The sequence below is a fragment of the Clinocottus analis genome, unplaced genomic scaffold (assembly GCF_023055335.1).
Source record: "Clinocottus analis isolate CAN_PGR_092001 unplaced genomic scaffold, fCliAna1.0.p SCAF_18, whole genome shotgun sequence".
In the NCBI taxonomy this organism is placed as follows: domain Eukaryota; kingdom Metazoa; phylum Chordata; class Actinopteri; order Perciformes; family Cottidae; genus Clinocottus; species Clinocottus analis.
The window spans coordinates 10,909,366-10,934,619 of record NW_027175909.1 but is presented as its reverse complement, the minus strand read 5'-3'; the positions used below and the strand labels follow the sequence as shown (position 1 = coordinate 10,934,619).

The 25,254-nt window shown below is 39.5% G+C and overlaps 1 protein-coding gene across 1 annotated transcript in view; it reads right to left on the bottom strand.

The window, feature by feature from the left end:
- vipr1b (vasoactive intestinal peptide receptor 1b) overlaps positions 1-24,848 on the bottom strand; it is a 30,527-nt gene extending 5,679 nt beyond the window's left edge. Inside the window, exons 1-10 of the mRNA XM_068581527.1 lie at positions 24,795-24,848; positions 20,000-20,090; positions 17,812-17,922; positions 11,333-11,433; positions 8,881-8,978; positions 5,769-5,901; positions 2,295-2,448; positions 2,076-2,136; positions 1,920-1,992; positions 90-181 (exon numbers count right to left, since the gene is read on the bottom strand). Of these exons, the coding sequence (XP_068437628.1) occupies positions 90-181; positions 1,920-1,992; positions 2,076-2,136; positions 2,295-2,448; positions 5,769-5,901; positions 8,881-8,978; positions 11,333-11,433; positions 17,812-17,922; positions 20,000-20,090; positions 24,795-24,848 (968 nt within the window). The remainder of the gene's footprint in view (positions 1-89; positions 182-1,919; positions 1,993-2,075; positions 2,137-2,294; positions 2,449-5,768; positions 5,902-8,880; positions 8,979-11,332; positions 11,434-17,811; positions 17,923-19,999; positions 20,091-24,794) is intronic.
- Between the last annotated feature and the right edge of the window lie 406 nt (positions 24,849-25,254).

The window sequence follows — 25,254 nt, the reverse complement described above, 5'->3', positions numbered from 1 at the left end:
CCAAGATAGAAATCAGTAATAGTTCATCTTATCCGAGATGATTAATTGTCAAAATGTACAACATAAATATGGCTATAAATTATACTTACGAGTACTGGTTGGACTCATTTCTTCCAATATCTGGACAGTTGATTTTCTGACGAAGTATTCGTATGATGCAGATGAATAGAATAAAGTTCATCTGTGGAGATTTGAGAACAGTATCGGCGGTTAAATGGGATTTATTGCTATTTTTTCAAAAACATTTGTACATGGATTAAAAGCTGGTTTCAAAGTCGCCTCTGAACTAATACATATGGAGGAATGTTTTTGGGTTATGCAGTTCATGACAGAAGCTTGTTATTATATTTTATGTAACTCTAATTTCATTTTGTTTTGTTTTGTTTTACCTCTGAACTTGCAACACACTCAGGAACACAAAAGGTGTTCATGTTGCTTTGTTTCCTGCATTGGTGAATTTGTATGCACCAATGTAGGGTGAAATTGTATTGTATGTATGAAAATAAAAACACAAAATGCAGGCAAAGGTGACCATTTAAAGTGTAAAAATAGAATAGAATATGAAAAAGTAAGGCTTGCAGGCATTCTGTATTGCTGTCAAATATGTATTTACTTTATCAAAACATTTCCCACATATCAGCGGTGTCTGAGAAGTTATAGATTTCTGGGAAAAAAGGAACATTAATTAATTAATGAGAACAAAGGCATTATTTTAAGAAAAAACTCTACCTGCATTATCATCAGGGGTACATTACGATATTGCTCTGCTCTCTGCTGATATGATAATATTGCACTCAGTTTAATGTGCTGCAATGCGAGCAATAAAGGAACGGGTCGGGCTTCAGACAGTATTCGCCGCGAACAGAAGGACTGGTCAACAAGTGATTCTGCTCCACCGCTCTTCTGTGAGTGTGTCTGTTCACTCCAAAGATAATGTAAAAAAAAACATTTGCTCACATATCGGACAATATAGACAATTCTGTCCTCCAAAAGTATTGGTGGGCCAGCCGTATGCAATTCTACATCTTTGCACAAACGTCAGCCAGCGCTGCTGCAGATAAAAAGTGACAGAGGGGTCTGACAGCCGGGCTGCTGATCCTGATCCTGATGTGAAAGAACACAACTAAACCTGCTGATTCTGCTGCCGAGCAAAGACCGGCGAAAAATACATTCTGAGGCAGGTTTCTACTGACATTACCATCCCTACAGCCATGCTGCTAAAGAGGCAAATAAAAAAAACATCTGAAGTTTATCTCTAGGTAAGAACACAAAGCAGTGTCAAAATGTTGTGCTGAGATGCAGGTCATTTACTAGTGACTTTAACTAGTTTTACATCTCAACACTTAACACACGCCACTGTAGCTTCTCGATGGGGCGGGGGGGCAGCCAGTTTGGTTTTCACCAAAGTTCATTACAAACAACAGTCAATCTTTGTGTTTTATGCTAAGCTAATCTAATTGCCTCGATCTCCAAATTCGATGCACTGATATTAGAATGATATTGATCTTCTGATATAACTCTGAGACGAATACTGTCGAATCCATTAACTCCCGAAGCACATTTAAATGTCATACTATTTTTTCCAGGGCACACTGAGCACATCTACAAACATTCCTCTCTTCAACCTTTGTAGATGAAGTCGATAATGATAGATGGACAAGTGGATTGTAATTATTCTGTCACCTTTTCAGAGTGAAATTTGAACTTAACAAGCTCTCAGTTGTGTCGACATAGAGCAGAAATACCAAAGACAATATGGAGTTCAAAAGAATGCCAACAAATCACACTGACAGGTAAGTCAGGTGGACCGATGATAACTGACAAGGATGTTTTCTTTCTCAGTGGCAATTACTTTCACTTTCATGTTGATGTAATGGAAATTGACTGATAAAAGAAGTGCTCAAGGCGTGTAAACTCACCAGGATTGACGCCAAAATAGGAGTTTTAATGATCCACCAGAACACATCAGTGTTCTCGATTATATCCCAGCACCTGGTGAAGAATGGAACAATATTCATGTACAAGTTGAAATCAAAGCAAAATCAAGACTCGGTCCCCTGGTGTTTATTTCTTACCCCACGTCGTTAAAGTAGGCTTTAGTGATGCTCCAAGCTGTGATGAAAATTGTCGGACCACCTTGGGACATAATACAAAATAAAAAAAGATGTATAAGTGACCACCGAAATGATTATTGTATCCCATCGGCACGGGTCACCAGCTGTTTTTCATCTTCAGCTGAGGTCTCACCCCAGGACAGCAGATCCAATAAAGACATATAAGTTTGGCGTTCTCACCCCAGCCGATCAGAATGTAAGCCCAGAAGTATTTCCTCTCGGAGAAGAAAGAGACAGCCAGCAATGCGTGAAGATAAAGGCCTTCCACCAGCAGCCAGAAGAAACTGGCCATTATACAGTACTGGAAGAACACAATCACTACTTTGCAGCCAACCTGGTCATGAACACAAAAACAGACATCTCACAATTATAGTGAAGTGGATACATATTGAACAGGTATGTATTACAGGGCAATGCCATTCCCTATAGGAGCAGAATTGCACTTAGAAAATGGGAAAATGCACATATTTACATTTTCATTCGGTGCAGACTGCTCATGTTTTCAGTTTATCTCGGAGCATTCAATCACAGGAATAAGCCGTCAGTAAATTAGAAATGATGGCAGGCTTACATTGAAGTAATAAACAAAGCACATTCTGCATCACAAAAGTAGTCCCTTTAAAGCATTTTCATTTAAAGCAAAATTGGCTTTCTTAAGCTGGATTCTCCGATGGTACAATGAATGAATTCAAGACTTTGACTTAATAGTAAGGCACCTTTTTTAAAGTGTATGATGCTTTATAGGTCACCCGTGGGCCCTTCGGTTTATCGTCCTGCAGCATATTTGCATATTGTATTTTAGCCAGAAGCGGAATTTTAGTTTTACAGAAAGAACTTAACATTTACAACTGCAGTAATATTGACAGCCGGAGAAGTTAATGCTTGTTAATGGAAAATTACAAATCATTCAAAAGTATTATTGAACCACGTGAGGCTATTAGTTAGTCCTTATAGAGGATGGCTTATTAGAAAATATGTGGTACCATTTAATCATTTACAAATGCAGAATACCAAACTGTGTTCTATCAAACATCAGTATTCGGCACTGCGAAATAAACAATAGATGCAACAAATAATATCTGTAAAATAGGAAAGTGCAGAAATGTTCCAGCAGATTCTTTAGCAAGAAAAAGGACGTCGACCATGCAGGATAACACAATCAGCTCTATTCTGGTTGGCTGACAGCACAAAAGCCCAAAACTTCCATCAGGACGGGTGGATTCCTTAAAAATTCAGTTTGCTGCTGCTGAATGCTGAGCGGCGAGGCTGCTGTTGAACTCGTTACACAAGGATGCGTATAAAAGGTTCATTTTACTAATGGTGTGGGTGGGCTGAGCTGATGTGTGGAGCCTGTAGCTCTTTGACTGATACACACTACAGAAGCCACATACAAGCTGTTTCAGGATCGCAGAGATGGAAGGCATCACATAGGTAAGACACATCAATACTCTGCCCATTCAAAAATATGGATAGTGACCCTGAGGGCATTGAGCACTTTGCCAGATGAAGCAAGATGTGAGATGAATAGGGAGGAGGATGAAAGGATGGAATCACATTATGGATATGGAAGTGTGGACAGTATTTACCGTGGAACATACAAATATGATAAAGAAACAAAACTTAGTGGATATAAATGATGCAACAGCCGAAACAACCCACTGACATTAAAGCACAAACAAGAGCCCACAGAAAGAAGCCATCTTATACCGCTGAAAACACACTGAAAAATGCCACACCTCTGCTCTCAACGTTAAATAAATTATATTTAGTTATACAATGATACTATATCCAGCAGTACAAAGTGTCTAGCGTAAGTTTACACACACAGTTATACATCAGAAATAATAAATCAAACTGAATAAATACTTTTTCTATGATATATATTTAGTGGTCAATACTGGACTTGTATTTAAGTCAAAGTTAATGTTAATGGTGCTTTTATTTAATTTAAGGACTGTTCTTCATCAAACACACAAAGGCTACTAGTGGAAATTTACACGTATAAATTTTACATTTTTTTTATAACAATAAATTGTTTTACATGGATGTTAAGTATAAGCTGGCAGTCAAGCTGACATGGATATTGAGGAGTCAATGTATGAACTGTTTGCTGGAGCTCCATTTAAAAAATAAATAAAAACCTACCACCAGTAAGTAGAATGTGGAAGAACAATGCCACACACACACACACACACACACACACACACGCACACACACGCACGCACACACACACACACGTCAGTAACCGAGCCAACAGCTGTAATGGAAGTAATGCCGAGGTCATGATGAGCGCTGTAGCACCAAACCTGTGTCTATAATGACGTTTTCAGCCGACCCGTGACAGCGGCTGGCTCTTGTCATCCAAACAGTTCCATTAACACGATGGAGACAGCTGAAAAGAGCTCGCTAATAAACACACTCAGAGGCCCCTCTGGTCATGTGGCCACATCATGTAATGTAAACCTCATGTTCGCAGGCCCAACTGTGGTCACGGCGGTCGCTGTGGGTGAGTGTTAGTATAGTGTTAGTGTGAGTATCTGGTGGGGAATAAAGCTGACAGGAAGACGTCCAAACATTGTGGTTTGGTATAAGTCCAAGCATAAATGACTTGTAGACTTGGCATTGTAGCCTTGTCCCATGGGTTAAACATCTTCAGCTACTGTTTAATGTAGTTTTGTCTTATACATTTCTAAAGATATATATTTTGCTGTATGAGAGACAACCCTCCTTTAGGATGTCAGTCAGGTTGAATTTGGACTCATATTAAATATCCTGTAATAGTTTTTGTTGTCGTGAGTCGATTACTCACGACTTGAGCATGACTCTGAATATATGAGTGTGATTGTTATGGCTGGAAGGCCATGTTGGTCCACCATTCTTCCTGTTTCCATGCTGTAATACTATCTGGCACAGTTGCGCTCTTCAAGACATCCTCAAGATCAGGTAATAAATTGGGCCCTTGTTAAGTCTGTCGAGATTGTACTTAAGCGCTGCATATTCCCACAAATAATTAAAGCACCATATGCCAGGAACTTTAGGGCCCCCTGGAGCTCTGAGGTTGGTAATCTCGTCTCGCTGAATGGTCCTAAAAGTCAGGCTCTAATGAACAAATCCTACTAATAAAGCAACAGAATATGTAAAGATGCAATAGAGCAATACAATTGATTCATACAGTGATTCCTTTTATTTCCCGAGGCAATAAAATACCTCAAAAAGGATATTGAGAAAAAAACAAAAACAAAAATAAAGGCTTAAAGCTCATGTGTCCTGTAAAACGTTAATGAAATGATACTAAACTATACGTTGACTCTATTTGGTGCTTGATTTAGTGAAAGTGGTTATTTGACAGTGCCACTTAAATTCCCGACCTATCTCCTGTCAAACATGTGCAGAACAGAAATCCACCTTTCCAGTTCCCAGTGTTTGATGTGCCAAGCTAAAATGTACAAAGTGTCACTTGGTAACCATGTTCATCTACATTCAACCTCATGAGATGTCTCATTAATGTCGGTGCAATGTGGTTAATTAGTGTCACGTTCACCGGTTGAGCTTCGTACAAAAGTTTGACTTCTTCAGGGTTCAAGAACAACGGGAATCGTTCATCCCTAAAACACCCACAGCGAACACCTGGTGCATCTTTGGCAACTAACTCACAGAGCCTGAGGAGCAGTTGTCCACCTCCCCGACCTCGTACAGGACGACATCCTTGATGAACACAGCGATGGCCTTCAGGATGAACGACACAAACAGATGCATGTGGATGTAGTTCCTCGTGCAGTGGAGCTTCCTAGGATGCACAGAAAGAGATGTCGAGATCAAGACAAAGAGACAGCACACAAACAATGCAATAAAGAACACCTTCATTTCAATTATTTAATGTCTTTGGAGTTGATTGCTTAACAAACTCTCACAGCAAATCCCAGACTGACTCCACTCATTATTGAACTCATGAGCTCCTTTTATCGTCGCGTGGGCGGATCTGCTTTAACACGTAATGAATGCTTTTCATGGTCCTTCTCACGCCTCGCCAATAAAGACGAGAGAGAGGTGGATTTCAAGATGACAAGACAGAAACATATTGAAATGCTCAAGCATTGATTTTGTAATACTTCTTGACGTCCTGATTGCATTATCATACTTGAGACGATTAAATTATTAGGCGGAGAGCCGGGCACAGATGTCTGCAGCTGTGTCGAGGCTCTCGTTAGCTCGGGTCATCCGTTTATGCTTGTTCTCAGGCAGCACATGCCCAATCACTTCCCCTCAGGAATCAGTCAAGTTTAATCTTATCTCACAGCTAGAAAAGCTTGTTGATGTACTGTCACAGCAGTTTAAGATGACAATAATAGCCTTTTCATTAAATGCTTCTTTTTCTCTGCCATGTCAAAGACATCGACATTTAGAACAAGTTTGTGGCTGAATGAAATCACCGTCTAACTTGTCGTGGCACATACTGAGAAAGAAGAAAGCTTAGCAGAAAGAAAGTTATAAAATGTGTAATCATTTTTTTTGTATTTTGGGGGCAAATTCAAGCTCTAATCTTCATCACTATGTCATTTTCCTTAATACCACAGATATGATTTTGTGTCTTGGGTCATAATCAAAACATTTTATACAATTTCCTGCAGAAGGATAAATAACTTAACCCTTTTTTTTTTCAAAGGCAATAAACGTTAGTTGTATCGATATGTCTGAACATGTACACACACATTTACACAGATCCTCCCATATACATATGATACAAATATGTGCCAACTTATGTCAGTTAACATTTTGTATGAATCATCAAGGTTATTGATAAAATAATCAAAAGTATGTTTTCTTCTGGAAGTAAAAGCATCCTCAATTACAATAACATCTAAATTGCCCCATAGATCATGATATAGACAAAAGTAAAATTTATTTTGTTTACACTAAGAATCTCTCATCTTAATCTAACCCTCTGTAACTATCAGCTTTAACAGGCTGCCAGTCTGTTAAAGCTGATAGTTACAGAGGGTTATAACATCTTGTATGTTTGGCTAATTATGAAGGTTTCCATCTGGAAACACAACTTCTGGGGTCGTATATGGAAAGTTAGATTGTTTTGAGGGACAGAAACAAGTGGAACAAAGTGATGTGACATCTGCTCTATAAAGTAAAGCTCATATTTTCAAGAGATAGTGCGAAACTGACCATATGCCATTTTCTTGACCCGTACTTATAATCAGTGGTATCTTTGAGATACAGGTGTGACTCTCCACATCCCACCAACACTCATTAATACCCCTCACTATGAAGCCCCTCGGCTCCCTTCAGCTCTCCTTCTGGCTCAAACCTGTTGCTTTTATTTTGTTTTATCATGACTTCGTCCTGTGCTGTGGCAAAAAAAAAAGTCTCAGTTGGACACATTTCCACAACTAGAGCGGGTCTTTGTGAAAAACATGAAAAGAGGCTCTAGACGGTGACTTACTTACACAGTGAACAACAAGGAGACAAATGAACATTCTACAAAAAGAAAAGTAATTTCCTGTTTCCTCTCTCTCTGTAAAGACGGGTATATGGTAGTGAATGACTGACTGGGTGGAAGAATGAAAATACTTATTGCATCACATTACTTTGGCCAGGAATTTAAGGAGGCGAAGCGATCATAGTGGATGACTCATGGAACAAGCTAAAGTGTACTTCTGTGGATTTTTGCAGCAGAGCAAATACAGCACAAAAGAATACATATGTGCACAAATAAATCCATCTACTATTGGATATTAATGGGTTTCTTTAATCTCTGATATAAAAGTTACATACAATAAAGCACTGTATTGTTTATGAATAGTCTTGAAGGATGACGTATCTGTGATCTTAGTTCTCCCTGACACCGAAACGGTGATGGTCTTTGAGGCTCAATCCCTGACTTGTGAAATATCAAACATCAGTCTCTCTCATCCACATTAATCTCTTAACCGCTGCAAACGTGTGCCATCAAAAGATCGGGTGACTGAAATGCATGAAAGGATCATCAGGTTTAAAGCATTTCTATTTTTTCTTTTTGCCTTTCAGTTTAGCATAAGCCTTGAAGCTGCACTGATCAGATATAATGGAATCCCAGTTCAGTGTTTGATGCGGCACACTGAAATGTATTTACTGACATGTTGTCGGTACGCCCAGCAGGGATAACGTCAATGGCATCAAGATTCAAGGTGAATTGATCATATGCTCTCTGCAGGGTCCTGCAGAGGAGACTGTTTTTGTTCTTTATTCTATCCTTTTATCCTTCTTCTGACCACTTGAGGCAAGGAAACAGTTTTTTTTTATCTCTCAGGAATTATAAAAGTCAATGGTGCAAATTGTTGAGAAATATACAAAACTCTGATATACAGTTTTGTTGCAGGGGGGCATAGTTAAAAAAAAACTTCCTGCTGCTTGGTTGCCACAATTTGAGTTGCCAATTTAACTTCATGTGATGGTGGTGAACACATGCCCATAAATTTGCTTTCAAATCATAGAACGACGCTCTGTAAACAGCAGAAGTTGCCTTGGACTCATCACATTTTTAAACTTTCTTTATTGTCGAAGTAATCCAAGGACAAAGTAATCCAAGGACAGTTGTCTGTACATAAATGAGAACATTACAAACAAAAACTAATTTGGCATAGTTGTAATAGGGACAATTTGCCTAAATGTAACACATAGTGTATGCTAACAAAAATAATAAATTAGCATTATGGGTGATGATTCTTGAACAACAAACTGCTGACAGTGAAAACAGTGTTTTTGTATTCCTACGTACCTGAAGATGCAGAGGATCACAATAGCTGTGGTGAGAGATATGAGGGAGACACTGTGGCCAATGGTGTAGCCAATCTTCACTTGCCAGAAAAACTTGCCCTGAAGAAAAAAAAACAAGTCACACTTTTGTACATTTCACCATAAAAAGTCATGTGCTGCTTTTTATTACAGTAGTGGTTTCCAACTTGAGAGTCAGTAGCCTGTATGTATTCAACTGTGTACAGCTTTAAAGTATCTGTACTATCCATGGCTGCACTACTTGTACTTCATTACATCTGAGAGGCTCATATTGTACTTTTTACAACAAGTACTTGACATCAGTAAATATCAGATACTTTTTATGATTTGACATTATAGAAAAACACATGATGAAATTCAAAAACACATCTTTTTTTTACTTCTTACGGTCTAATACTGTATTTCTACTGTCCTCTAGCAACAACTCAACGCTTCTCTGTGTGATGGGGCAGGGTGTGGACATGGTCTTATATTACAGAAAGTAAAAAAAAAAGGGTAAAAATACAAATTCCATTCCATAGAAATGCGTGACTTTATTTCAGCACATTTTCAGAGTAGCCTCACAATGTTGCTGCCATGGCACTGCATGTTTTGTGCTTGATGAAAATGAGATTAAGAGCACACTGCATCCTCTGGCACACTGAGGTATCAAGTATGCAGAAAAACGGACATCGAATCCCTTTTAGTGTACTTCACCAGCCGGGTCCCTCCTGACTTCCCATGTGGCATACTAATGAGGCCGCCTCTGCGACTCAGACAGCAGAGTGCCCACCCAGAAAGCTTTTACCACCTGTAGTTCACATCCACTCTTCACCCTGCACCACCTCCATCAACACAGACAAGATCAGCTCTCACTGCATTTAAACTAAACTAAATAAGAACAACATTTGATCTATTTAGTCCCTTTTCTAACCCTGAAGGCAACTTGAATAACCCCGAATGACTCATAATGGAGATAACAGAGGCAGGAATTATGAACTGGCTCGGCCTTATCAGTGAAAAGTGTGTTGTGCTTCAAAGACGTGTGCCTTCTTCAGCAAACAATAAAGATTGTTGACTTCTCGGTATGTTGAGTTCATAAACACAGTCAGACTAGTTTTTCTTTTTAGGACAAGTATTCTTTAATAAGAGCTTGAAGGAGCAGTTCAACATGTTTTGCCAATGTTGCTGTATTGTCTGTCGCTCAGTACCAACCAACTGATAAGTATCACCTAACTGCAGCTCTCCTGCAGGTCTTTCAGCCCAGGCAGACACAGTTAGCGGCTAATTGCTGATCACAGTGGAGCATTTAGGAGCTAAAAAGACAAATAGTTCCCTCAGGAGTTGGTGTGGAGAGTGAATGCTGGACCTGCATATATCAGGTGGCCAGACACAACTCCAAATGAATACTAATTGTGCTGCATATCTGCTGGATGTGTATTCGGGCAACTGTTTGCTCACAAGTTCACCACAGGAACCAAAAAGGCGATAATGTGTTAGCTAGCTCCGCTAGACTTAGCAAGACTGGAATCAAGAAGGCTGTCTCAAACAAAACAGCAACCTACAAACACCTTTAAAGCTGCTTGATTTAAAAAGATGTTATTAAATGTATTAGTCCAATAAGAACGACAATGTGTGTGGTTTTTTTTTTACAAAAAGTTAAGTGCATTAAATGTATCTTGGCTAACAGGCATTCAGTTCTGTTTGTGTGAGTGAGTGACTGTGTGGAGTTTGCATGTTCTACCGGCATCAGCGTGGGTTCTCTTCAGGTTCTCCGGCTTCCTCCCACAGTCCAAAGACATGCAGCTTAGGTTAATTGAGGACTCAAAATGGCCGGGCAGTGTGAATGGTTGTCTGTCTCTTCGCTTCAGCCCTGCAATATTTGGGTAACCTGTCCAGGTTTGGAGCTTTGAAAAGAGCCATGCTGGCTGTTTTGTGCTAAGCTAGGTTAATTAAAGCCAGATAGCACGAGCTCCCTACATAACACACAGATGGTATTGACCTTTTAATCCAACTCTAGACTACATAGCAATTTTCCTCCAATACATCCTTTAAATAAAACTCAGCAGGAGAAAAAACAATTTATCTGGATGTCTTGAAATATGCTGCTATAACAATAATATAAAAGCTAATATTTTTCAAAGCCCTGGCATGGAAGCAGGCTACAAATGTTTTGTTAAGTGTTACGCTGTGATACTTTTATTTCATCCCAATTGCTTGTTGCATGTCCTAACACAAGGCAGACACTGCCGTCGTGACACCAACAATCTACAACTGTTTTCCTGATCGACTCAACAACAACACCCACCCACAGAGAAAAGGAAAGACGTTTTAATGCAATTATTCCTGCCCACTGGTTCTCGAGATGATTTCCCACTGTGCTGCTGAGCTCATTCACAATGGGACCATTGGGTATCTGTACCGCTGCCTCTTATAGACGGCCATGTTTTACTCACATCATCGCTAGTGCCGTTGAGATTGTATCCACAGTTCATGGCAATATCAATGGGCTGCATCTCAGTCCAGCCGTCTGCTGTGCAGGTTTTGGAGAGGTTACCTAGAGATGGAGATGACATAAAGAGGTCACAGCCACCCAGACAGGAGATTTCCCCTTCACTTGTTCACCAACTTTGTTTGAAATTGGTCAAACACTCCATGTACTGCTGTGAGACATACTGTGACATTGTCAGTGACCTCATATTGTGGGTTGTTGGGTCACTGCAAAAACTACAAAACCTCAAACTGCTGTGCGAGTCTCTAGCTCTAATGTGAGCCATTACTGACTTGTGCATTATCTGTGGCTGCAGAAAGGCACATATAACGAGGACTAGTTGATTTTGTAGGCTTGTTTTTTGACAAGCTGGAGTGCGATTTCTGTCCCTTGTTTCCGACTTTTGTTTTAATATTTTCTATATATATTTATATTGGTTTACTTTAATTTTGTTTCTATGCATTGGGTTTTTCTAAATCTTGACTTAACATAGTTGGCACTTAGTCGTGACTTTTCTGCTGGTGATGTGATGTGCTTCACATTTCTTCATTTGTGTTAATATTTATTCTCTACCATCACGATTGTGTACAGTCTTTGGCATGTGCTCCTCTATTTATTGATTTTGTTGCTATATTGTTGGTTTTCTTTTGCTTCTTTTGTGAAGTGTTTAAAAGCCTCTGTAGTCAAGGCAACTGTCTGTAATTAAAATTCAATGAAAAATCAGTCACAAAAAACGCATTACTGTAGAACACCAAGGTTATCAGTTCTTTCCCTGGAATTCGAAATAACCTGCTATTTCTCAGCCAAAGACATACTTTTTGTACTTAATTGCAAGTGCACCGATCTGAAAGAGAAGCAGAAATAGTCTGTAATTTGCTTTATTCATGGGATTTATCAATGGTTTATTCATTATTTGTCTGGCACCCAGGGTTCATGTAAATAGCTTAACCCAAGAGACCCCAACCACAATGTGACCGACAGACTAGTTGCTCAGTGAGAAAGTAGACAATTAGAATTAAATGTTATACACGGGCGATGAGATGGAGGCAGCAAGAGACTGTTGTGTAGAAGTGATGCTCAGTCAGGGAGAGGTCGTGTGACTGAAATGTCGTGTTTCCTAAGGTCATTGCTGGGGTTGTATTTGAGTGGCATGCTTAGATGATGTTTGTGACTTCCCCCTCATCTTGTCTTTTATTTTGACCTCAATTCATTCCTTTAATAACCTAAAAGGTCAAAGAGTTGTTATTATAAACATAAACGTTGGCCATTATGGGACAAATCAGAGGATCAGAGTGCAAAGGACTGTATATCTTTCACAGCATTAGTCCAATTATTTGAGATATTTTAGTCTGGATGTTGCTAACATGGCTAATACATATTTCTGAAGTTCAACTCTATTGAGGTTGCCCTGATGGTAAAGTCAAATATCATGAGCTTCATTTCACAGATGACTAACTGGGCAGACGACATGCTGCTCCCTCGGGTCAGATCAGTTTCCTCTTAACCTGGAAATGTCGAAGAGGAGAAAGCTCAGCAGACATATCAACCTGTTGTTAAAGCCAGAGTCCGTGTAAAGATTGATGTTTAGAAAGTGAGTCAGAAAGAAAGTACAAAAGAAAGAATGAGGGAGGTAAAGTTTTACTTTACTTTCTGAGTTTTAGAGAGATTTCTCTGAGCTGCAGTCTCAGTCTGTGTCTGTTTGTCTCTCTTTGAGTCTGAATGTGAATTCCAGCAGTTTTGCACACACTCCTTTTTAGCGGTACTGCCTTCCCAAGAATTGATCAAACTTCCACTGAGTCCCTTTTTTCATGTTTGAGTTTGTATGAAGCACTTTACTTTCTCACTAGGTTTCCAAAAAGAAAAAATATGTTTTTTTTTAAATCTTTTTATGTTTCCTCACATTAAAGTTGTGAGTAACACAAAGACTTTTCTACACCTTGATTGGAGTTGCAAAGTGTAAAACATTTGTCTCATGTCACAACAAAAGATGAATTGCTGTGATGTCTGCCGAGCTGAAACGTCTAACACTACATGAGACTGGCAAGACAAACTTTAGTTGTAAAATGGCACAGACATAATGAATAGCTGCTTGTTCTTATACTGAAAACATGAACATATATGCTTATTGTTTGTCATATTCCAGGTAAGTTTTAGCCTTTTATAATCAGAAGCCGAAAGTAAACTTTTATGAAACTTCGGGATGAGATGAAACAAGTTAAAAGCAATTCCTTCTTGTTGACTTTCCCTATTAAAAGGTAAATCAGTCACAAGGTAGATTTTTAAAAGAAAACCTCCATGATTTCAAGTCTATGAGTCAACTAAGATGTGGTTTGTGCAAAAAGGAAAAGGCCAAAAATATTTGTAGTCTCGGTGTGAATGAAAGTGAAGATTTGTATTCCAAAAGTACATTTCCATCCATTTGTTGCTTTATTTTTTTCTATCATTTTTGCAAAAAAATTGACAATGTCGAACAGTATTATGTGACACAATGAAATTGCTTTGTTGCTTGTGTTATTGGTAATCACAAATTGCACTATAAATGCAAATGTGAATGTATGGCTCGGAGAATTAATCCATGTCAAAGCACAAAATCAAACATGCAAAATAAACAAACTCTCATGGGTTTCCCACTGCACATCATTTTAGAAGATGGAAGTATGACAAACTAGGCAGTTGTCGTCTATCTATTTTGTTTGTTCTCAGTGGGAAAAAAAGGCCTCCTGAGTAATAATTTATGTGTTTTATGTGTTCATTCTCAAGCTAAGAGAAATCACACAAAAGATTACAGAAAAGGGCTTATATGGCTCTCAATTAGATGAAAATATGAAGAAATTGTTCTAATTTGAGCCCAAATTGCTACTGAGATATACATACAATACATAGTGGTAAGTGTGTCTGACATTGACATGTGTCCAATTTAAATCGCTATCACAGAGTAGTTTATGAAAAACTCAAACCCCGGTGGAGTGGTGGTCTCTCACCATCTCACAATTTTATTCAAAGCATTTTCTTTTCAGATTTCTGCCATGCTGCCATCAGTACACATTCAGGTTTAAAATACAACCTCCATTTGTGAAATGTCACATTTCTCTGTGTCTCCAATTTTCAGTTTGACTCTCTGAGATGCTAATGTGTGTATGAGCACAGTAACACTCCCAGAAGAGGGGGAAATACCCACGTATGCATGCACAAATAGCTCAGGAGAGAAAGAGCATATTTCAATTTCAATGACTACCAAAGAGGCGATGGAGCTGCTTTTTTCACACCAACCGAATATAGATAAAAAAAGGTATTGGCAGCAGCTTTTCAGGTTCAGGGAGGTTCTGAGACACAAAAAGACAAGAAAATATGGAAAAAGTTGCAGTAGAAACGTACAAGTGAATCAGGATGTACACCTAATAATCGTTTTAAAGAAACAAAAGTATGGTTAGACATTAAAACCCTGATGCCACTCTCATGTCCAATAAATATGAGCTAGTTGAATAAATAAAAAGGAGATGTATGGTATGTATATACAGCATGTGCTTACAGCATCTTCCTCATTTCCACTTTAAGAGCAAAGACAAGTTAGGGAAACAATGGGAATTGTAGTGACCAAGATTCAGCAATACATATATTTGATTAATTCACCATTGTATTGTATCTTGAGGTGAAAGAAAGCAACACAGAGCTGCACAGTAAGAGACAAGAAGACGGACACAGAGAGGGGTAGTATAATGTGCTTTCACATTAAATAGTCTTTTTACTTGTTTACTTATTCATCTCATTAGAGGGTTGTATGTATTTACAGTGTGTATTCCCCAGTGAGATGACATCTGTGAGGTAAAAACCCCATTAGATATGAATAGTTGGATTATATAGCACATCTTTCCTTCAGGGGGAAATACTGCACTGGGTCATAGAGGCAGAGGCACAATAAGAGCAAGTAAAAAGCTGCAGGGGGATATAGTCCAGAAGTGTTGAAAAGAAGAAATTTATATTCATCAGCAGAGATCTGAAATTGACTCTTTGAGAAGCGGGAAAAGCATCTGAAGGAGAGGTTTGGGTCAGGTAGCATCACAGAAAACTAGAGTTCACGCTGATCTGCCCCACAGCCCACCATGATGTGATATGTGTTTAAAATTTAACAACCAACATGCTTGACAACGTCTCAGCATGCTCCTAATGAGACAATGGATGGCGTGGTGGAGTATGCAGGCAGTACCCGGAGGATGAGGTTATCAAGCACGCATACAAGCATGTGGGGGCCACATGAGATCTTGAGAAGCATTTTGAGTTGCAGAAATTGAATTTTTGGCAAAACGGAGTAGTCTGCTACATCATTTTTTCACTCTGATTTTGGGGTGTCTATGAAATCAAGCCCTGTGTAGGCTGAAACTTTTATTTCCACCAAAAGATGTGGCATCCTTTCGTTCCTAAGACATTAAACGGTCCATATTAGTATAGATATCCAACATAATTTTTTTTTCACATAGAGATTTGATGCGTTTTCAAAATGTTCCCTTTGAAATTGGCCAATGAGTGAAAACAGCAGGTGTCTGATGATGGAGGGAATGAGAGGTCTTAGGCCAGATAGCAGCATAAAAGGTCAGATGTATCATGGGAAGGTCTCTAAAAACATCTGAAACATACAGGAAATCACCAGAGAGAGCAACACATATATCTATATACAGTATATATATCCTGGCTTTACATATTACGCTGCTTTTTGTCAGAACAATGGAAGTTACGGTTCCTGAACATAACATTCACATGCAAAGTGAATGAATACATTTTTTCACTGAAACCACAATGTCAAACATATCGTTTGGGATTTGAGAATTTATCTATAAGCCTGAATTTTTCTGAATACCGAGACGTCTTAATCTAGTGTGTAAACTAAGTTAACGATGGTTGTATAATATATAAATGTGGTATTCAGTTCAGGAGTGGTGAGGCGTCGAATCACTTTGGATTGTCAGAAGAAAGAAATCTACATTTACACAAAGGAGTTACCAGAAGAAAATGTCTATTTATGGGGAACCGAGGAACCGTGTTCTCACAACACTTGAACACCGAGCACTAACTATGTCAAAAATACAGTCTCACAAATGTTTTTGGAAGGAGTCATCTGTTGGGAGGCAGTGTTGTGATTTATTACATCGGTCCAACGGTTCGATGGTGACAACGTCTCTGTCATTTTCTTTCATCCTCGAAGGCTTTCAGTGTCACGAATGGAGGCTGTTGTGCTACACTGAACAAGCAAAGTAAGTTTCTGTTTGTGGAGTCAGGTTGCTTAGGGACCAAATGGTTTGATAATGCAGCTATTTGACATGTTGTGCAATTTGAGTCCTTGGAAATGTGCAGGCCACGGAGGAGTTGATGCTGCGAGAATCAAGGACACAAGCTTTTCAAAGACAAGGAGGAAAATGAAAGAAAGGCAACATTTTTTTTTTAAAAACAGGAAAAATGTAAAACCCTGTTAATGTAGGAGACAGAGTTGCAGAGGAAGGTTTTATTGGTAGACAAAAGGTGATTCAACAAAGCACAATCACAAAGTGTTTCTCTTTTTTATCTTCGGTTAGTGAATCATGTCTCTTCCTGTAACAGTGGTTTCAGGATGAGCTGGATTCCTGCTTGTTTTCTTAGACCCACGTCAACGCTACATACCATAGACAGTAACCTGGATTAAACATTATCTGAGGTCTGAGGTAGCTGGAGAACTAACAAGAAATAGCAGAAATCTCTTATTTTTGTTATGCGCCACACAAGTCATACAGTCAGCGTTATTATGGGATTTTTAACAGAACATTGACGATAAGGCGCACTGGTCGAGAAGAGCAGCAGGGCGGTCTATTACTCTCGCTCTTTGAATTGATGACGAATGTAAAAATATGGGACATTTTACAAGTTCTTCATGTAAATACCAAGGATGGCATGGTGCTCTTTATGGGGCTCATGAATTAATATTGTTCGCCGTGGGCTTTCAGCATGCAGGGTTTCTAATAATTGTCTGATTATCCAGGGGAGGTGGTGGCAAAACCACCAGTTTGATGACTTTAAAATGTCCATTTGCATGCAAGCAACACATTAAATATTCAGTCACTATCTACCAAGGGCTTGATTGTATGCAAATACACTTCATATCAAAATACAAAAAAGGGAATAAATGAAAATACATAAATGTGTTAACCAGCCCTGAGCTAATAGCAAAAAGACTCTAACATCACAAGGTCCATTTCTGGCACCTAAAAGTTTGTTTGCATTCAAAATAAATGACTCCTCTAATACATATATTAATATTAAATAACATATATTTACATGAAGAACGTTGTCATTTGCTTACTGGAATTTCTTGCTTTGAATTGATTTTACTGCGGAATATTCATCCAGTTCTGATCAACTGTGAGAAAATTGTTCTTTATGCATGTTGTGTTTACATAAAGTGAAGGAAGACGTGTTTACCTTTGTGCTCGTCGCTGAAGTAGCTGAAGTAAGTGGGGCAAGTTATTGTAACCGCCTCTCCGACTCTGGCTGGAGGCCAACAGGCGATGATGTCCCACATGCCTTGGCACCCTGCCAGGAGGAGACAGTACCGTTAACATGGCATCACTCATGTGACGACAGACAAACACATACATGCTTAAATCACGCGCTTCACATAAAACACAGCAGCATTTTGAGAGACAAAAATATTATAATAGATATGTGGATTTATGTCACACATTCGGTACGAAATCCATCAACTAAAACGGTGTTCGTTAAATACTGCACATCATTTTAACGGTTGAACGTGGGAACACAAACAATGTTAGGTTGACATCCATCTGCATTAAATAAATTTCAAAGACATTTTGGCATTTATGTCTGTGCAGGCTTGTTGGAAACAATCGTGCGATGGAAGCACAGTCTGAAACAATTTCTGCCAGAGTAGAGACCTTCTTGAGTTTTGCACAATGCTCTTTCTGTCTGTCTGTCTGTCTGTCTGTCTGTCTGTCTGTATGTGTGTGTGTGTGTGTGTGTGTGTGTGTGTGTGTGTGCGTGTGCGTGTGCGTGTGCGTGTGTGTGTGGTGCTACATTGACGCTGGACACCCAAATACACAAACATAAACTTTCTATGCCTGTTCTGTTTCGAGAAAGCAAAGGAATTGCAGAACTATCCCTATATTCAAAATGTTGCATTAGCACGGTCTGTGAATGTATGGTTACACTGCTAATTGATTTATTAGGGATGTAACCTGTGAGAGCTACCTTCCTGTTGAGGAAGCAGATAGGGAAAGAGAGATGAGGGTCATTGCAGAGATAAGGAGGAGCACTGTTTGTGTATATTCACTTAATGCACTCTGCAGTAAGTACAGTCTCTCATTTTTAAAAACAAGCCCATATGGAGATATTACTCTGTATTTCTGAGGCATGTTTATTCAGAGTAGAGGTCAGACTATGTGCACTATTTCATATATTTATTGACTCCGGCAAATACAGTGGGTGAACCATGGATGTTCAACTATCACTTCACTATGACAGTGAGAGTTATCATTGAATACTTTCATGACCTAAATATCCAATCATAACTTCCGTCAAGGTTATTTTAATGCTTCAACCTTATAATGTCATGTCCACTGGCTGTAATGGCTCTGCCCACTCACACAGGTGTTTATAATTATTGTGGCTGATTAGACCTCCATTCAGATCCACAAAATTACAACTGTGCGACGCTCCGCCTGTCAGGGATGATGAAACATTACAATGACTCCAAAGTGTTTCTGCCTCAGGAAAAATGATTAAGAGCACTTATTATTCTGCTTTCAGTTTGGGAGATAATGACACTTTTACTTTTGCCTGCAGCTCCCACAATGCTTTGGGTAATGTACACAGTAAGTCAAATGTTTCTATGGAGTTGGTTATTAAGCTGTGGACTACCACTTAAGCCTCTCTTAGTCTGTATTTGTTACATTTTTTGGCAAACCGGCACTATTCAAAGTTGTCTATTAGTGGTTACAGACATATTATTAAGAGTGTCTTTTTTCTATTTATTTTTAGTGGATCTTCAAGTCAACGCTATGTAAATATGTGTATTATGTCTGTGTACAAATTTCAATGCAAATTGTGGCAGCCGAGCAGTAAGGGTTAATTGTCTTTCCTCTCACGCAGCATCTTTGCCTCAAGAGAGCTCTTTCCCTCAAAACGCCCGTTGGCGAAGCGCAGTTTAAAAACCTCTGCTACAGAGTTAACTACTTTTTGCCTGTTGGGGAGTATAAGAGTGAACAAGGAAGTGATTTTGGACTCAACTTCACTTAATATCTGGACAGTAATACAAAGGGTGAAGGTGTAATTCGTCCCATCGTATAAGATGCAAGAAAAACGAACAGAAGAGTTGGGAGATGTCATTCAAACAAAGTTATACCCACATACCACCGAGTAAAACACAGCCAGAAAAAGTGAAAACACCATCCTTCAACTCCGACAACAATATGGTTTCTTTACTTTAAGGCGTGATCGTGATAGTCGACTGAGGTAAAGTTAGCAATTGTATTTCTGTCAGCTATAACAGTGCTTGATCTATAAACTGCCACACTTGCTTCATTACTTATTTCCTCTAAATAGCATAAACACCCAGAACAGAGAGGAAAATGTTAGTTTTTTTTAGAAATACCTGAAGAGACGTTCCCAAAGGAGGTGTCCTCACAGCGCTCCCTCTCCAGCTCGATCTCGTTCACCACGTCACACATCTGCACCGATAACACCTGTGCAAGAGGCAGAAAGCACTCTAGTAAGGTTAATGGTGGCAGCAATCGAACGTGCTTCCATCACGCTGCAATTAGGCGCTCAAAGAATTCATATTCAGCCAGGTTGAGGCCGGCAGACAGATTACATCCCAGCGAATATGTTCCATTACATATTTTATTCAGCAATTCCCTTTAGCACATTCATGCAGCGATGGCCTCTCATGCCATGTTTTCCTATTACAGCGAACCCCCTGGCTAATAATACACCGAAATGTTCTCTATGTCTGAAATCCCTCTTGCCTGGCAAATAGATGCTATCATGGAAATGGATTAGGAAGTGGAGAAGAGAGCCACTGAGTAATCTACTGCGATTGTTCATCTGTGTCAACAAAAGGCTGAAAAATGCGGGCTGACAGCCGCTGGCGGAAAGCCGGTGGGTCAATGAAAATGTGTAAGACGAGCAGCGAGGAGCTTGAGAAGGTCAGTGGAGATGAAGAGAGAGAGAGAGAGAGAGAGAGAGAGAGAGAGAGAGAGAGAGAGAGAGAGAGAGAGAGAGAGAGAGAGAGAGAGAGAGAGAGAGAGAATTCGCGAACTCCCAAGAAGGAGCTTTGCCCCGCGATCAAAGCTACAACACCCACAAGACTCAAGGCAGTAAAGGTCAAAGAAGAGAAGAGCGATGCAGCCAAAAAGTGCATAATATATTAATACAATCCGTGTTCTGCTAATTGGTCCTCATAGATGTCTTTACTTGTCTGTTTTTTGAGCCGCCACCACCAAGGTGCAGCTGTGAAGCATGAAATGATCCTTATCAATCGTCCACAAATGACCCGTTTAGTCCAGGGTTGAGCTCCCAATAAAACCTCTAATGTGAACAGCTGTACACTACTCACCTCAGATTCCATTTCGTTTATGAAGAAGAGAAACAACAACGCTCTAGTTCTTAATGTCTCTCACGGTCCTGTTGAGCATATGCATCGTAGTGCAATGACTCAATTTGATGAGGCCGAACAAACCCAGAAGAACGCCTTATTCATTATTTGCAACAACATCAGAAACAAGCTATAAGCAGAGTATTTTATATGTTCTTAAAACATGTCTGAAGGGAAACTTTAAATCATATATTGGGATTTGGATTTGGCTTAAGCTCAAAGTTACTGATTTTCTAAAATACTGCTGTAGCACACAACCGAATGAGCCGTTTACTTGAAGGCGTAACAACCTTGCATCAAAGCAACAGCTACCTGTAGGTAAACAACAAAACGCTATGTCATACCTCCATGTTATCACTTCTCAACACAACATTTCAGAGCCTCAGTCATCGCCTCACTCACTCTCTCCCCCCATGGACGAGGTCGTCTTGACACTATCACAACCCACAGAACTTTGCTCACAGGAGTCTTTGCCTGCAACCGATTACAGCAGAAAATCCAACATATCCTGAAGTTGCAGCACAGGCCGGGAGGCAGGAAATTAATCTGCGAACATTATCTTGGCAGAGCAACACGGATGGAGGAGGAAATCTCATGTTGGTCCGACCCTTTGGTAACCTTGTTTTTGATTGGCATGAAATTGATTATCAGGCAGCGTAATAATGCAATCTGTGAAATATGATATAACATCAGCGCTGTAATCCCCATACCAAGTAGAGCTACTGATACATTATTAAAGTACAAGTTTGATTCATAAAAATATATATTATATATGATCAAATCATCCAAGCCTGGATTATTCAAAAGGATCAAAGAGGGAGACTGCTTCAGGTGCCACATGCGCTCCAGGTTTGTTTGTTTTTTGTAAATTGATTGATTGCACATGAGTTAGGTAATTTGCACTTTAAAGGAAATAAGGAAGGAGGATGTGTAGAAGGTCACTGTGTCATGGTCTAGTTTTAGGATCTTTAATATGTATGTGTTTAATTTAAGGCCATAACAGATTAAGTGGGTCCACTCTGTAATCAAATGTCTGCTGTGAAAAGGGGCCTTATTATGCTGCTTGTGTTGTGGGGAACACTTAAATCCAGACATTTTAAAATGAAGGCACAGACCGCGGGTTTGTTCTCCAAACTCTAGCTAACAAGCCAGATTTACAGATTAATATGATATGAAAGTGGAGCGTTGTTTTTGTTTTCTTTTTGCCACTGGTTTTGGCAAACCAGTGGCAACAAACCTAAAGTTTCCCTAATGCTGCATAAACAGTAGAGAGACTGAAACAAAGTCCCTCATCAGGGGGGAATAGACATGATGCTGGAATGTGTGCATGTACTTAGACTGTAGGCTGCTGGATTAAGCCATCTTCATTGCATAGAGATAGTTTATTAGTTCATATGTACTAAGCCTGTATGTTGTAAGCCAGGACACAGAAAGAGGGGACCAATGATAACAAAATAATCATATTTCCTCATGGATGAAGATACAACAGGGAACGAAGAAAGGTCCTGTCCCAGATGATTTAGTCTTGAGGCCCAGTTAGAGATGTTGAAAACGTATAATTGATCAAATCAATACTTTGGACAGTCATGAATTTAGCTGTAGTGGGCAATGAATCAAAAAATCCCAAACTATGAAGATGATAAGTGGACCTCTGCAGAGCCTTAGGGACACACACAGTGTCTCCATGAGCCAAACTGCTCATAAATACCTGCCAGCTTTGATAGTTTGTTAGCACGGAGCTCATCACGAGGGCTGCCAGGAGTGTTGCTTCAGGTTTTTAGTTACTGCTGTCATTTCAAATGGCTGCCAGTCTAACGGTCGAATAAAAAAGCTGAGAGAAAAATGAAAGGAGAAGCTTGCGCCACACAATGCAAAGTAATGTGGTTATCTCCATCCTACGCTTCACTGGAGAGCAACAACTGCATCATGTGTGTAACTCTTCAGCCTCATGTGGTTTCACTTTGGCTTCATTAGCCAGCCAGCTAAATGTGGGAATTGGACACAATTTGATTTAACACTTTTTCAGCCAAATAAACTTCAACACCGAAATTAGTGTTAGGTTCCAATAAAGAAATGTCCAAAGTCCAAATATCACAAGACATCTTGCTGTAATCTGAGTACAGACAGACAGCGATAATTTCAAATTAGTCAAATTATATTTCACAAAAAACAACACAAAATACCTCCATTGAAAAAACATAATGGCAATTTATTTTGTAAAAGTACCTAATAACGTTAGCTAGGTTAGCAGAAACGGAAATCTCCTAAACGAAGGTATCTGATTTTTTCTGTTTCTCTCAGACGGTTTCATGTTTGGAAAGAAGCAGGAAGGAGACACCATTCTCACCCTCCCTCCTATCTTCTCTTCTCCCATCTGCATTGTGTTAAACAGAAAACAATGACATCTAGCAGCCACTGACAGGCACGTTTTAACTAAGTATGGGATTTTCTGTGACTCGACATCTCAACATGTCAGATGATTGTGTAAATGTAAAGCAGACATCCTGGACAGTGGAAAGCACAGGCACTAGCACATGCTTTGGTGCCTATAAGAGCTTCTAAAATATGTCAACACGTGAGGTATCTGCTTGATCTTTTAAAGCCAGACATCTGAGAGTGCATGGTTAGAAGTGAGGAGGAAGACATTTTCACACAGTCACTTGGATGTTGACAGTCTATTTGGCATGGAAAGAGCTGCAGAGACTGTCTTGAAGTATGGTGTCAGATGATAAAATCCACCCAAAGACACAACCAGTACCACAGGATAACATGTTTAACTTAGAACCAGACTTATTTTCCATTTTCTTTCACATATTTCTGAAATTGCAACAAACAGCATTGTCATTCCTGATCCCTGAAATCACACTGATATCTGTCAGAGAGATGCAGAAGTCAGGAGTTGGGAGAATCATTGAGAGGAGCAGCAGCAGAGCACTTCTGACATTTCTTAATGGAGATCAAAAAAATCTTTTGGGGAAATAAGACGTAACTGCTGATGACACTTGGTTTTAACAAGCCTAATGAAAAGACCAAAATCTCAGGGCAATTTAGGTCATGCCAACAGGTTCTTATTGTACCAGATGGGTTATGTCACTTTAAAAATTAAATAAGTCCCTCAAACAGTGTTTATTTAAGACCAAGGAGTGTGCACTCTCATGTGCACACAGCATTCCCTGCAGCAAAGTGCTACTGCACTGACGTAAGTGGAAATGCTCAAAGGATTCCCTTCAAAAATCTAAAACCACAGGGAGCACAATATACATTTCAAAAAATGTAGTCCGTAGTTCAGTTAAATTGTTGTGGCCGAGGAGAGAGTTATTTATGAGATTAAGTTATTTCTGCGTATAGCTGTTCTGTCTTCACACGTTAAAAACCAGCAAGTAATACTCTCTGATGTAGAGGAATGACATCAGACTACATGTAAAAGTGTCTCAACTCTGGTATTGTTAAGGACGAGCTCACCATTTCAGTTTTGAGTTCAAATTCTGACTTCTTAAAGTCAGATGTTTCAGACAGGTGACATCATGGATTGAGAACATCTATAAAATAAATGTAAAAAAGTAACATGTCTTAAATAGGTTAAAATGCCAGATGATACATCACCATAAACACTCTTTGCATTGTACCAATATGTAGCCACATTTGGAGCAAACAAAATGTGCTTTTAAAACTCAAATCCTGCCACTGAGATCCTCCTATCTCAAAGGCTTTATAAAAAGAATAGCCAAACCATTCAAGACACTTTTAAAAATAAAAGACACTATATTGTTAAATCAAACGACAGCCTACTCACTTTTGGCAGATGTCCGTAGAACAGCAAAAGAAAGAACATCTGCGAGGCATCCATCCTGTCTTTTAGTTTGAGACTTTTCTTCTCAAAAGCACCTCGGTATCTGGAGGACCTCTCTTGATAGACACGTTAAAGTGTGTGAAGACGCCGCCGCTGTGTTTACGTGTTCGCATCAGTGTGGGATAAACCGCTGCTGCTCCATCGGACTGCGCTTTTCTCTGTGCGCTCGTGCAGCAGGAGAGCTGCGCGTGCTGGACTGACTGAGCCTCCAGCTCTCCGCCTATCGCGGCTGCGCACGACCTGCAGGAGGCGGTGTGCTTGTTATCAATGCCAGACTAATGTGGGTAAGTAAGTAAGAAGACACTTCATTCATTATTGTTTGACTTGTGATTTATCGGGATGTCAGTAAACAGGCGTCCGACCAAATGTAGTGCAGTTTTTTTTTTTTTAACGAATTTTAGGA